General features: G+C 38.2%; 1 protein-coding gene across 1 annotated transcript in view; it reads left to right on the top strand.

The window, feature by feature from the left end:
* Positions 1-421: 421 nt before the first annotated feature.
* Positions 422-14,982, top strand: part of LOC140238266 (uncharacterized) — a 54,424-nt gene continuing 39,863 nt past the window's right edge. The window contains exons 1-3 of the mRNA XM_072318202.1: positions 422-484; positions 3,143-3,234; positions 6,640-6,714. Of these exons, the coding sequence (XP_072174303.1) occupies positions 3,171-3,234; positions 6,640-6,714 (139 nt within the window). The 5' untranslated portion in view covers positions 422-484; positions 3,143-3,170. The remainder of the gene's footprint in view (positions 485-3,142; positions 3,235-6,639; positions 6,715-14,982) is intronic.

The raw sequence follows: 14,982 nt of genomic DNA, 5'->3' as shown, positions 1-14,982 counted from the left end.
TTTTGGACAGAGTTTGAGCTGAAGAACCCCCTTTGGAAATTTGATGGATGAAATTGTATATCTCATTTTTTCCGGTTACCGAAGATGAAACCTCATTTCTCCCGGCTATTCTAAAGAATGTTTTGAATTTTTAATTTTAACACACGTCTCTCGGGGGAAAAATTGGGGGTGTTACCCGTGTGAGCCCTACACACCGCACGTAAAGTTAAAAATTGTGCGCTGCGTGCAATCTAATCAGCGAGCCTCTACACGATACCGTGCCACATACACTGTATGTACGGCAGGTTTATGGTGATCGTTGTGTATGATCGGGTGCATCAATTTACACCGTGTATATATTTGCCATGTGTTCGTGTAATACGTATTGAATGCGTACACCAAATCGAGAACAGAGAAATTGGCGTACACTACACTACCAGTAACACACGTCTTTACGGACAGTCGTCTGTACGTACCGTTCATTGGATTCGGCGTTGGTTCGTAAGTAAGTTTACTAAATTATGGTATACTTAGTTAATGTGATAATTACCTTGGCTTTGTTTTTCATTACTGAAGATCTCCTGCACTTCTCCAATGTTAGATTTATGTTATACTGATGTCTGAAGACATGTAGACTTGCGTTCTGTTGTTAGTGTTGACATGAAGCTGGAATGGCTGCGTTGTCTCGGCGCTTGTGCCTGCTGCTTGCATGCATTTTTTCACGTGTGCCATGTGCCTGGAGCTCGGGCGGGAGCTGGCGCGGGCAGTCAGTCGATGCACTGCCTGCTGAGTGCTGGCCTCGATTAGTGATGCTGCAGGAGACGGGCCATGCCCGGCCCAGTGTCAGTGAGCTGAGCCACTGCCATCATGCCACTGCTCTGAACTCCCAGAAATGGAAGCATGGCTGGCAGGCTACGCATTAGACTGAAAAATTCGTCCTACTGGAGGAGTTTTATTTGAATAGGCCCCTATTTCAATTTTTTTTTTATAACTCATTTCATGGTCGGGGATTCTGTAATTCGAAAAGCCAGAAAGCCAGATTGCAGATGCAGTCTCCACGACCACGGCACAGAACAAATCTCTGACAGACATTATCATGATTAATTAGGTAGAAACGGTTTATAGATCTAGGGGCTAGACAGACTGATCTTTTTTCTTTTCTTTTTTTTTTTTCTTTTTGCTGCGCATGTACCAACTAGGGTCTATACGTCTACCATCTGATGATCTGGAATTTACGAAGCTACCAACACGAAAAGAACTGGTCGACGTCTGGCCATGGCTTGTTTAATAATAATATGGATGTTGTCTGGCTCCACGACATACTTGCCAACATTTTCATTTGAGAAAGCGGTAGAATCCAGGATGCCTATGCGAGCAGCGCTAACTTGAATGCTAATGAAATCTTTCAAGAGCGGTAGTCTACCGGTACCACCAAATGCGGTAGAGTTGGCAAGTATGCCACAAGTCCATGACCATGACATTTTCTGAACAATGCAATACCAATGGATGCTTAAGTAAAGATTTAAGGTTAAGCTCCAATATAAAATGTGCACTGTATGATTAATATTACTAGTACTAGTACGCTTGTATCTAGATAACCATGTCTAAATGTTAGTTCTATTTAATTACAAGACCGAGTAAAAATAGAAAGTAGTAGACAGACTATTTTATCTCAAATTTTTTTGAGAGGGGTAGTGTGGGAGGTCCTAGATAGTAGAACTCCTAATTCTCAGACCCTCTGATATCTTTAAATACTAGCTGACTAGTAGGAATCTACTTCTCTGATCTGAGGCTGCTGTGCATACATGGGCAATTGCAAACTTGCACAAGGCACTAGTGTGGTATTGCACCAACTTGTACAAAGCAAGCCACCTATAATTCAACCATATTAAAATGCCTGCTACATGTACAAAACCTATGCTTTTGCGTGTGGTCGAATTTTGGTGCCTGAGGTCAAACCTTGGTGCAGGTTTTGTAATGATTTTAAGTCATGCAGAAACTGTTCTATCCCTAAAATTCACACCCAAAAATACATACTGTCTACAAAAGTTAGGCAATTTAGGGAAGAGTTGAATAATTGCTGTTAATTTTGCCAAAATTAAAGGAAACCAAAACCCCAAAAGAAATGTGAATTGAATGAAAGCAGCAACATTAGTAGAACCCCACATCAGTGAAAGTTTGAGGAAAATAGGACAATCGATGCAAAAGTTATGAATTTTTAAAGTTTTGGTGTTGGAACCACTGGATGAGGAGACTACTAGGGCTCATGACATCATGTGTGGACAACAATACAAAAAAAAAAAAAAAATATATATATAAAGGGAATTCCACAAAAATTCATTTTTCATTCATGAAAATTACACATTCCATCAACTTGATATTGACATGTGTTAAGGGCAGCAATTATTCCCCCTGCTTTCTGAAAGCGGTTCGTCAAGTGCTCTTTCATTATGCTAGAAAAGTGAATTTTTGTGGCAAATGAAAATCCAAACTCGAGATTCCGAAAATAGCGTGTTTTTTTTTTTTTTAAACATCGGGCTGATGTGAAACGCCTATTGAGATGCAGCGTGCAGGCATTACAAAGAGGGGTATGTGAGGCTTGCACAAAGTTTTAATACAAGGCATGAAGTGTTTGTGGAGCTTAGAAAGAATTCCGAGCACTTGTAACAGGAAGTATGTAGACAACAATTTACATTCCAGTCATGAAAGAGATACTTACAAGACACTTCAGACCTGACACACTACCATACCTATAAGATTTTTTTTTTTTTTTTTTGGGGGGGGGGGCAGAATGGTGGCAGCAGTTGATGAAACTCTGCCATTTTCTGCTTGCAGTGAGCTGTGTGTTGACATTCATAAGCTCTGATGACAGGATTTAGGATACGATATTGGTTGAAATTAGTGACTGCAGTAGTTAGTATTTCAATTTCACAAGGTATATTAAAAGTCGATCTTTCTTGAACCATGTTTTTAGTACATACTTTCCCTCAATCTCTTACCAAGATATATTATTCTTTGTATCTTCTAGAGGATCAAGGTCACATGTTCCATTGATGTCTGAGAAAAGTGTATCAGGATCTACATGCACTATGTCACTAGGGAGTGATTTGCAAGTAGGTGACTCACAATGTTTATTCTTCCCACCCCTTGTTTTTGTTTTTAGGTTGTAAGTGGGAAAGGTAGCTGTCACAATGGCTTCCTCTGGAGGTCACCGTTCTCGCTGCTTCTTTGATGTCCTTGTTGGCAGCTCTGGAGGTTAGTTGGAATCCCCTTCTCTTTTTCTTTGACATGTTGAGACCGAGAGAGTAAAGGTCACGTAATTTCCACACTTGGGATTTACATGTACTTGAATTTCCTTAAGCATCATTTCATTTCTAGTGTTGTTACCCCTATCAAATGGGAAATACAAAAAGAGTTTAATTCAGCAGCGCCAAATATTTGCTGCTGTTGTTGTTGTTGCGTCTGTACCCATATGTCTGTTCCTACTTAATATGTTGTACCATTTGCCAAGAAGAATATAGTGTGAGTGGACCAAATCAGACTTTCTAGTAGCTTTTACATTGCACAAAGATGAACTTCAACAGTAAACTACAGGCATTCCATTTAAAAAAATCTTTGTCAACGTCAAAATGTCACATATATGTAGACCTAATACCGAGCATTTATGAAATGAAGGTTTGATAAACTCTGTGACAAAAAATAAACTGTGTGAGTTGATAAGTGAAGCTAAATATCTGAGTTCATACAAGTCTATAAAAGTAATGTTTTGTAATCATTACCCTCGGGCTGGGTGGACAGAGATTTATAGTTGGAGCAGGATTATTACAGTGAGTAGATTGACAAAAGACTGGCAAACAGAGACATTATTTTTTTATGAAAACATACATCATTAATTCAATATCTGCAAAGATTTATGACCATGAGACAGAACTGAATGGATGTCCTATGCACTTCAACATTTGCCATGTAATTGAATATCTATGTTTCTTTGAGAGTGATAGTTTGCATTCGACTGGTTAATTTTGTGTGATTTTAGCTTAGCATAACAATGCTGCAGTGGATTTAAAGAAGTCAGATATTAGCAGCAGATGTATGATTCTTTGTGTTTGTTATGGCCTCGTCCATGTTGTGTGTGTATTGTTGGATGTTTTTGTGATATCGATGTAGGTGGCGTGTATTTGTATTTATTACGTATATAACTTAGTCTTGATGATATAGCATGTATTACTCAAGCTTCCTGAAGAAGGATGCAAAGCTAAAGTGAGAAAAGCTAATTGTGCAGGAAATGGACAGTTGACCCAGTACAAATTAAAAAGGACCTTGTTAAGTCTAGACATACTTGGACATGGTCTGACCTCACAGAACTGAGTGAATGTTTGTCTGGGTTTACTTGACCCCTTTAGTGGTCAATGACTCTAACTGCTGTCTGTTGCTCAAGAGGTCTGTAAGTGAATTCAATTATCACAGGAGTCAGGAGGAATCAGGGATGGATCAACTGACAGGAACAAGTTGTAGCATTCTGTTTCATGTGGCAGATAAAGTGATGTTAAAAGTGATGGGCAACTGTTGATATGATGACTATACAGTCAGTTACACAAATGTTAGGCTCGTACCAGCCTGTGAAAATACCAGTAAGGAGGACACAAAGCCATCAGCTGTAGGCGTCTTACAGTGATAGCATTTGTTCATAATCATAGCCTTCTTTAGAGCAAGAAATCAATATTTTAACATTGTCTTTGCTTTTTCATTCATCAAATACACAGGCAAAATTACCTCAAATCTGCTTTTGAGTTAATCTGCACTTGAATGAATCTATATGTTTTATGAAAACAAAGAAATAGTCATATGAATACTTTGTCTATAAGAAGACCTCCCTCCACAATCATTGTTAGTAGTTACCGAGGAGCTTCCAGAGGTGAAACAAAGCTCAGAACAACATGAACAGAAGTGAAACAAGAGATACCCATGCACCAGTCTTTCCAAAGTAGAATATGAGAGGGATAATTTTTGTGGAAAGACTTATAATATACCCTACCAACTGAAAAGACTTTCAGTGGGTCCATATAACTTAAAGGGAAGGTAAACCCAAAGAGCAATGTGGATTGAGTGAAAGCAGCAACATTAGTAGAACGCATCAGTGAAAGTTTGAGGAAAATTGGACAATCGATGCAAAAGTTATGAATTTTTAAAGTTTTGGTGTTGGAACCGCTGGATGAGGAGACTACTAGAGGATATGACGTATTAGTGGACAACAATACAAAGAAAATATAAAGGAAATTCAACAAAAATTCACTTTTCTAGAATTATGAAAGAGCAATGGACCAACCGCTTTCAGAAAGCAGGGGGAATAATTGCTACCCTTAACATAATGTCAATATCAAGTTGATGGAATTTGTAATTTTCATGAAAAATGGATTTTTGTAGAATTTTCTTTATATTTTCTTGGTATTGTTGTCCACTCATACGTCATAACCTCTATTAGTCTCCTCATCCAGCGGTTCCACCACCAAAACTTTAAAAATTCATAACTTTTGCATCGATTGTCCGATTTTCTTCAAACTTTCACTGATGTGTTCTACTAAAGTTGCTGCTTTCACTCAATCTACATTGCTCTTGGGGTTTATCTTCCCTTTAAGCCTGTCAGACTTAGCACAGAAGTCTCTTCTGTATCAGTTTCTGTACATAACAAATTATTTAAACTTTGTTTAAAGTAAGAAATCAGAAAACGAGCTGTGTGTCATCGAACCAGCATATCAGTAACATTGTCTCCTATCCATGTTTGAAATAATTTACACCTAAATGAATCTTGATGTTTTATATAAACAAATACATAGATCTAGCTAAATTGATACTTTCTGTTTAAAGATCAATGCCCAATATTCATGAGCAGCGCAGAGGAGCTTCCAGAGGTGAAGCATAGCTCCCAACACACAAACGGAAATGAGACAAGAAATGCCCATGCACCTGCCTATTGAAAATGAAGCATGGGAGGGATAATTTTTTTGGAAAGGCTTGTCCACCCCTCCAGCTGAAGTGACTTGGGAGAGTCCAGTTCTAACTCAAGACTCTCCGATTTAGCTCAGACAGTCTCTCCTAGCCCAACTTCTGCAAATGATAAGTTGAGCCCTTGCCAGGGGGCTGATCTTGCGTTTCTGTGGTAACAACACTTTGCTTCTTGACGGGTGACAGTGGTAGACTTGCAGGTCTTGTGGTTACTTCAGGTTGGACTGCAGGTCTTTCCGAGCAAGGGTTGGCTGTGTGGCTGCACTTGTTGCCACTTTGCTGTGAGAGAAGACTTTGTTTTTGGAGTAAAATTGTAAGTTACCTGATTGGATTACAATGTATTTAGTTTGTGTGAAGTATTTTACTCAGTATTTCCAAAATCAAGAGTGGAAGTGAAGAAAATCAAAGCAGAAAGAAGATGCTGTCTAGGACCTAGCATTCTCAGTGTTTTCACTAGGAGGCCACAAAATGAATTTTTAATCATTGTTTATGGCCCTTGAGGATTTTTGATCAGCATCATTTGGCATTTTACTTCTCTATCATTTGACTTACATCAAATATCTGTTGGGTATTTCCCCCCGTGAGTATGATCTGAGATTATGCTATTCATTAGTGATGATGAAATATTTAAATGATTTTTTTTTTTCTATCTTACAGGAGGAAGAATCATCTTTGAACTCTTCTCTGATATCTGTCCAACAACTTGTGAGAATTTCCGTGCACTGTGTACAGGTAAGGAATGATGTTACCCACTGCTTTCACCTAATTTACTGAATTTCAGGATTGAAATTTTGATGTGACAGCCAGGCGAATTAGTCCGGAGCTGTAATAAAGCTATTAAATTAAAAAAAAAGCAAACAAATTATTGATAAGTAGCTGTTGAAATCTCATTGCAAGATAATGGAGACATGCTTGTTAAGAAGTGTTAGATACAACAAAACAAAGGCTGTATGTGTTGTTGTGTTTACATTTTTCCTAAACTAGTATTCCTGTGTGTCACCCAATAAGATTCAGCCAGAAGTGGAAGTATGTGTATTGTGTAGCTTCCTCGAACACAGAGTGAATTGTGTGGCCATTATCCTAAAGACTCTCAGTGAAGTTTTCTCCAGTTTAGTAGATTTTCGAATCACATTGCAAACACTTGTCCCTTTTAACTCAACTATTTGGCAATTGTCCAGATACTAAGGAACATCAAGAGGCTAGTTGGTAAATTGAAGTGTTCCTGTAGTGCTACAATTAATGCAAGTGTGCAACATGCTAACAAGATGATTGCTTCTGGTGTACAATTCATGTACAACTGGAGTCCCCGACAGCTACTGTAGTTGTACAAAAATAATTACCGGGTAATGATAAGAAAAAATTGGAAGTACCAATGGAAATCATTAGCAAGAGAATGAATTCCTTATTTTCACCTTGGGTTGTTTTTACTGCAACTGGTGGACAAATTGCCCTTCATCAACATAAATAAACACTGATGATTTTATTGTTTTAATAGGAGGCATGATAAAAATCATGGGCATACACACTCAGGTTGGACTTGAACCAACATCCTTCTGATTGTTAGACAGGTGTCATATCCACTAGACTGCCGAGCTTCCACCCGATAGCCAGTGATGGTTCTCATCCCTAAATATTACTTATTTATTCAAATTAAGGATCCCTGCATCAAGTTGTTTTTATTGTAACTATTGGACAATCATTTGCAAGAAAATGTACTTGGTTGTTTTGAAGGAATGGTATAGTATTGGTTGAAATGAGAATTCAGCTTTTACTTTCTTCCGAGATACTTAGAAACCACGTCAGTAAATGTGAAAGAGCAAACAATTCTATGAGGGTTTTAAATTTTGTTTGATGAAAATTGGTTTTGAAATGACTGAGATGTCCTAAAACAAAGTAAAACAAAGTGATCCTAATAAAAGGTGGGTCCCACCTTTTAGTAGTATCACTTCATTTTGGATATATCTTGGCCATTTCAGAACCAATTTTCATCAAATAAACTTTGGATTCCTCTTAGAATTATATGTTCTTTCATATTTCATATTAAGAGGTTTCTCATATTCTCTAAAAATGATCATCAAAAAGCATTAGAAACCTTAATTCCCATCCCATCTGAAACTATATATACCATCCCTTTAAATGCATTTGTACGCTTTTATGTGTATGCAGACCTATGTTTGTGAGTCCAGTGGTCTTATATTAACAAAGTACAATGTGTAAACCTCGAGATGCTAGATGAAAGCAGAAAAAGTGTGAAATGTATTTTGTAAAACTTACATCAAAGGGAGACATGCTCACACAATGTTTACAGTTATAATAGTTAAATAGTAGCCTACCTGTATGCTCTCATGGAGTTCAAACTCGGTCAAGACGTCAACACAAATAAACCAATCATATGACCCATGCCCACTCAGTACGACCTGTAAACAGTGAGCAGTACAGAAATTCTGTACAGCACAAGAGTGAGGGCAAGGTGTGCAAACAATTGTGTCCGTACCTTGCTAGGGTGTGAATTATTAAATGCAAACTTAATGCAAAAATGCGGATAATGCGTATATTTTGATGGTCAAGGAATCTAATATGGCAGATTATCTGAATTTAGGAATATAATATAGGATGGAAATCACAATATGGGTGGAAATGAGCTGCTCGGTGGAGGGCTGGACTCTCTGAGTGCTTTTCCAGTTGCAGGGGTATGCTACATACTCCTTTGCTGGAGAAAGGTGCCTGTTGGGGCCCCTTGGATTTTCTTGCATATAAGACATTTCTGCATCATTTGGACAGTAAATGTTCTTTAGAAATTCTAGCTATTGTGAGACTTTTCCTTTTCTGAATTAAAATTTTTTGCTCGAAGTTTTGTTGAATATTCTGGGTAAATTTGTGTCTGTACTCTTTATCTGAAAAAAAAAAATGATCAAGAGGACAATTTTCTTGAAAATTTGCTCAGTGCGAAAGGAACTCCTTCCTAAATTACCAGATTCCCTATTCTGGTTCAAACCCTTGTCATTGACCTAATGCCTTAAACTTTATCCTAATCCTAGACCTCCAAAATCTCCTGGCTGATCTATTAAGGAGGAAGTGGGGAATAGGTCCGTTGGGATTAACACTAATTGAAATTGACCTTATGATGGAGAACCATATGGCAAACATCAAGCATTCTCTTCAGTGAATTCACAACTTGGCACAGTACCAGCAGCACATCAAATTGCATGTTAAAACCATTGACTTCATTTGAGGTGAAGTTGTATGAAATGAAAACTCATGAAGTGTGTATTGGACATGACACGTTGAGTGGCCATTTGTTTTACCGAGATTTCAGTCACAGATGTATTAAAACATACATTTCAAGCTTTGAGCATGACTGTAGTTATCTTTCTTTTCCCAATTGGGTTACATTACTGTTGGTACAACTTAATGTTTTGCCGATGCCATATTTTTCCCCAAACTAGGAACAAGGTGTGCAATCAAATATGAATTTGTTTGCTATGTTCAAAAGGCAGGAATGAGACTGTCAGCCTTTGTGCTCTATCTGTTCCTGACAATGAAGTAATCAGATTTTTCTGTCTAGCAATGTTAGAGAAGACATTTGGATAACACTTTGGCATTCTAGAATAATGATAAATGCAAGCAATAAGCTTCTCAACTTACACTACAGTTGACCCATTGGTAGTATTGAGTAAGGACTGAAAATCTTCCAACCCTGTCAATCTGTAATATTCTTGCTTCTAATACTGTCCACCACTCTAGAATATACTCCACACATGGCTATGATGAATTATCTAAAGTATGCAGAGAGTTCAAAACAATATTTGATACTATGCCTCCATTTTTATTTGCTTAACTTTAAGAAAATAGATGAAGAAAGAACAGAGGAAAGTTGGAATTACATGTAGAATATAAAATGATTTGGTTGTTTCATAAATTTTTGCATATTTTTTTTTTTAACTGGTCATTATTCCTTTTACCTTTCTTCTGAAAAACTATGTAACATTAAAGGCTGTGTACAGTTCTGGTCAAGGTGAGGATCATAGCTTTTAACATTTTGCGAGATATTCAGAAACCATTCTATGAGATGTCAAAGACCATGCAATTCTAAGGGGTATCAAAAGTTTATTTGATGAAAATCGGTTTTGAAATGGCCGAGATATCCAAAAACAAAGTGAAACAAAGAGATCCTAATAAAAGGCGTGGCCTGTCGCCTTTTATTATTATCACTTTTTTGGATATCTCAGCCATTTGAAAACCAATTTTCATCAAATAAACGTTGAATCCTTTCTAAAATTACATGCTCTTTCATATTTCATAAGAGGTTTTTCATTATCTCACTGAATGTTTAAAACATGAATCCCCACCTCAACCACTTCTGTACAGTCCCTTTAACCTGACAGGGAAATGTGGTAAGTGCTGGTGCTTTTTTTGTGAACTGTTAGTGATGTCGAATGCAATATAGATGCTACGTGTAGATGTCATTGAAATTGAACAGTGTCGCAGATATGGCATTCTGCCTCACTCCGGAGAGCGAATAACAGCTGATTGATGTGTTATCAAGCTGTGACAGCATGTGGCAGGATTGGAACAACTGATGTTTAATATCATCGTAGTGGGATGCTGTGATAACGCCAGAAGGGAACTAATTATTCCTGTCACTTGGTGTCCGTGGTGTCTAAGAATATACCTGACTGGAATTATTCTGTTTTCCAGGGTCCAGAATGTCTCCCTTCCCCAGTCCCGCAGATGTTTTTCGGTTTTGCTTTTATCTGAATTCCAGGCTTAGTTTTAACAATGAAAAATTGGCTGCTGGAGACACCATGTTGCTGAAGAATCATATTTGAGACTGTTTATGATGTATGCTATGAATTGCTGACATGGATATCAGTGGTATGTGAGACCTAGTGCGAGTGCTGTCTTTTCAGTTTCAAAACTAGCACATCAGTAATTTGATTGTTACAGGAAAAATTTCAGTTTAAACTTGTCATCTTGAGTGTATGCTTTCACATGCCTGATTAAATATCCTCACATTTCGACACAAGATACAAGAGCAAAGGTTTGCAGTTTTATTTTTTGTGGTTATTTTTCCACAGCACTGTGTACCTCTGTAGCCAATCTAATGTTTAGCCATTTCAATATATATACCAAGAGGTCAAAAGGAAACTTGCAAGTGATGAGTATGGCTTGTAGAATGGAGATTTGGGAGGGGGGTGGGGAATTGATTGATGGAATCATGGACCTACTTGGAATGAAGCCTTTGGTCCTTCCTGGCTTTCCTTGGCCGGGATCAGCCATGAACTGACAATGTTGTCCTGGTGTACGTGCAAGGAGAAAAATATCACCCACCAATGAGCAGACAGGGAGCCGAGATTTTACTTTGATCCCCTTTGCCTAGATTTGTACTTGTGCATGCAGAAATCAATGTAGAATGTGCATGGAAACATGGTGTGTCTCATTCACACACTACAGAGTTCAAGTCAAAATTAAGTGAACCTGTCTGCTCTGACCGACATCAATCATGTACACCTTGCTGGACAAGTGGTTTGCTGCTGAAGGTGCTACCAAATTCATCTACAATGTATTATATTTTAGTATATTGTTCTTATCTTTTGTGTGTGTGTGTGTGTCTGTGTGGAAGGAAGGTGTATTGAATCCAATCTTGCAGAGCACATTACAACTTTGCATTTCTAATCATACACTTCTTTCGCTTTTATTTCTGCCTTGTCATGGTAATATGTTCCTTGGAACTTACAAGTGTGAAAAAAGAAAAGAAAATTAAAGTGATGTTTCAAAAGTAAAATGTCCTTGTCCAAGAAATGGTATGTCAGCCAAAATTTGTCGCAACTTTTGTCACATGTGTAACTTTGTGAAAGAAAGAAGAATTTACAAAAGAATTCTAGTATGCTGGAGTCACTGTTTAGAGAGGAAACTTGAATTAACAAATGGTAAAAACATGAGAGCAAAATACATGCCAAAATGTCTAGCAATCTGGGAACATTTGCTCTCTTTCACCAGGCTCTTCATCTGCTCAGTTGTAATCTTACATGATTTGACCTTTTAGGTCACAGCAGATTGTGAACTGAGATTGGAATTGCCAATTGAGATGACTACCGGTAGGCGTTCCTTAGTCAGGTTTGTAGGGATCAGCTTTATCTTCTCATTTTTGTCAGGAGAAAGAAAGTGGTCCATCCATTATTAACAGTTTGATCAAGGAGCTGAGCTCCTTGGTTTGATGTTTTACTTACCTTACCATGTTTAGAAAAGACAGTGAATGAATTGCTGTTGATATTTTAGTCACAAAGAATTCTAAATGTCTTTTCTGTATTACATCAGTACTTCAGACAATGGCTTACAATATTATTGTCCCCGCCGAACGAGTTCGAGCAGGGGACTATGAAACGGGCTCCATACGTGTGTGTGTCTGTGCGTCCGTGCGTCCGTGCGTCCGTCCGTGCGTCCGTCCGTGCGTGCGTCCGTGTGTGATCAAAATGTTCAATTTGCTACTTCTTTGTCATTTATGAGCCAATTTTGATTCTGTTTGCTTTATATGATAGCACCACATGGGAGCTGTAAATCTTCTACACAGAATTTCAGTTGTGACCTTTGACCTTGACCTTTGACCTATATTGTACATTTTGCTACGAAATGCTACTCTTTCGCCATTTCTAACCCGATTTCGATTCCGTTTGCTTTATGTGATGGCACTAGGTGAGGGCTTCAAAACTTCTACACAGAATTTTGACCTTTGACTTCTTTGACCTTTGACCTTGATTTTTGACCTATATTGTACATTTTGCTACAAAATGCTACTCCTTCGCCATTTCTAACCCGATTTCGATTCCGTTTGCTTTATATGATGGCACTAGTTGAGGGCTTCAAAATTTCTACACAGATTTTTGACCTTTGACTTCTTTGACCTTTGACCTTGATTTTTTACCTATATTGTGCATTTTGCTACAAAATGCTACTCCTTCGCCATTTCTAACCCGATTTCGATTCCGTTTGCTTTATGTGATAGCACTAGGTGAGGGCTTCAGAACTTCTACACAGAATTTTGACCTTTGTCTTCTTTGACCTTTGACCTTGATTTTTGACCTATATTGTACATTGGCTACAAAATGCTACTCCTTCGCCATTTCTAACCCAATTTCGATTCCATTTGCTTTATGTGATGGCACTAGATGAGGGATTCAAAACTTCTACACAGAATTTTGACCTTTGACTTCTTTGACCTTTGACCTTGATTTTTTACCTATATTGCACATTTTGTTACAAAATGCTACTTCCGGCGGGGACATATATTACGCACCGCGTAATTTCTACTTTTCCTTGTGTAGTTTGGAGTACTTCCTGTAGAGTCATCTTAACAGAGTCATCTTTCAAACTCATGTCATTATATTCAAGTTTTATCTGTCTGATGATTATTTGTTGTTGTTGCTTTTATTTTCCAAACATCCCATCGAACTTCCACTCGTCTTTCTTCCAGTGGCATCACCCTGTGTTAATATTTTGCCTGCTCTGTAGGAAGCTAATTCTCTCTTCAGGATGATATTACTGCACAAGAACATGCCTTGTGTGGTCAGTGGCAGTGAGATAGGTTTCATATGCCACAGAGAATCCATTCAATAGAAACAATATGTGCAGAGAGGAATTCAGTGAGCAATCTTCGAGGGGAGTTGTCCAAGAGAATTAGGCGAGTGATTACCATGCCGATGTATTGGCTAGGGGGCTGTCAACGAGCAGAAGTGAACACCGTGTGGGCCAAGCAGAAACGGTTCTGGTACGAACTTTGTGTAAGTGTAGAGAAATAGAGGGGAAATTTACCTCCTCCCGCGAAGTGTTGATGGAACGCGGATGACCCGAGTTACATTCGTGACAAAAGTTTCCTTGTGCGGGGTTCTTTCAGCTTTGCCTTCGAGGCAGGGGGTGTATTGGTGAGACATCAGGGGAAAATGGGGCTCAACCTGGCTGTGATTATTGGCCACTTGCTGGGTCCCTAACTGGTTGAGACAGGCACTCTGGTATAAGTTTTACATGGCTTATTACGAATTTTATGGTATCATCCATGTAATTTGAGCAAGGACGAATAGCGAGGGTGGTTGAGGTTCCTCCTCTCTTTTGTGTGTGTGCCAGGAAGATGTTTGTTTCTGTTCAGAGACAGACTGAGTGAGATATGGCTTGGTACATTGTCCGCAATTATCATATTTCATAGGAATAACTATTGAATACATCACATAACAAAATAAAACTGACACACACACACACACACACACATTTCAAGACACGATTAGATTTACACGTGATATTCGACGTAGGACAGGCAGTAGTAAAATCTGCAAACACTGCAGTCTCATTTGTGGTCTGCCATTAGGAAACCTGTAATTACTGCCACTGAGGAATTGATGCTGCAATAACTATTCCATCACACATAGAAAGTTGCTGAACTCTGACTGATGGTTTCCTTTTCCAATTTCTGAACGTTGTTTGTTGAAATGAGAAATGGGTGTAATCAAAACATTTTTAGTTTCTTTGTCCTTTGGTTCAACTAGACATTTTGAAGAAAAAGTACATCACCTTTTTCACCACAGCTCAGTGCATATGTTTAAACTGACCCATGATCTATATCCACTTTACAGGGTATTACTTGTCATGCAATATAGCAGATGCCTACTGAATAGCATGATTTCCATGTTCTTTCTGAAATGTCAAGAGGACTGTAATAACACAGATCCTTAAAATTTTAGGGGACAATGTACAATGTAATCTTGATTTTTGCGTCTTTCCCGTAGAGTGAGCCATCACCATCCATCTGAATGCTAGAAATTATTCAGTTTCATTGTGTTTTTATCAAAACTGATTTATGCCAACGTTAAAGGACAAACAGTAGTAACTTTTTGTAGGACATTCACTCTGTCCTTTTGGTCTACTCTTATAGTTTAAAGGACAAGTTCATCTTCATACAGTGTACATGTGAATTGAGTGAATGCAGCAATATTAGCAGAACACAAGTGAAAT

Source organism: Diadema setosum, chromosome 14, assembly GCF_964275005.1.
Source record: "Diadema setosum chromosome 14, eeDiaSeto1, whole genome shotgun sequence".
Lineage (NCBI taxonomy): Eukaryota > Metazoa > Echinodermata > Echinoidea > Diadematoida > Diadematidae > Diadema > Diadema setosum.
The sequence above is the reverse complement of the archived record's forward strand: the minus strand, read 5'-3'. Positions and strand labels throughout refer to the sequence as shown.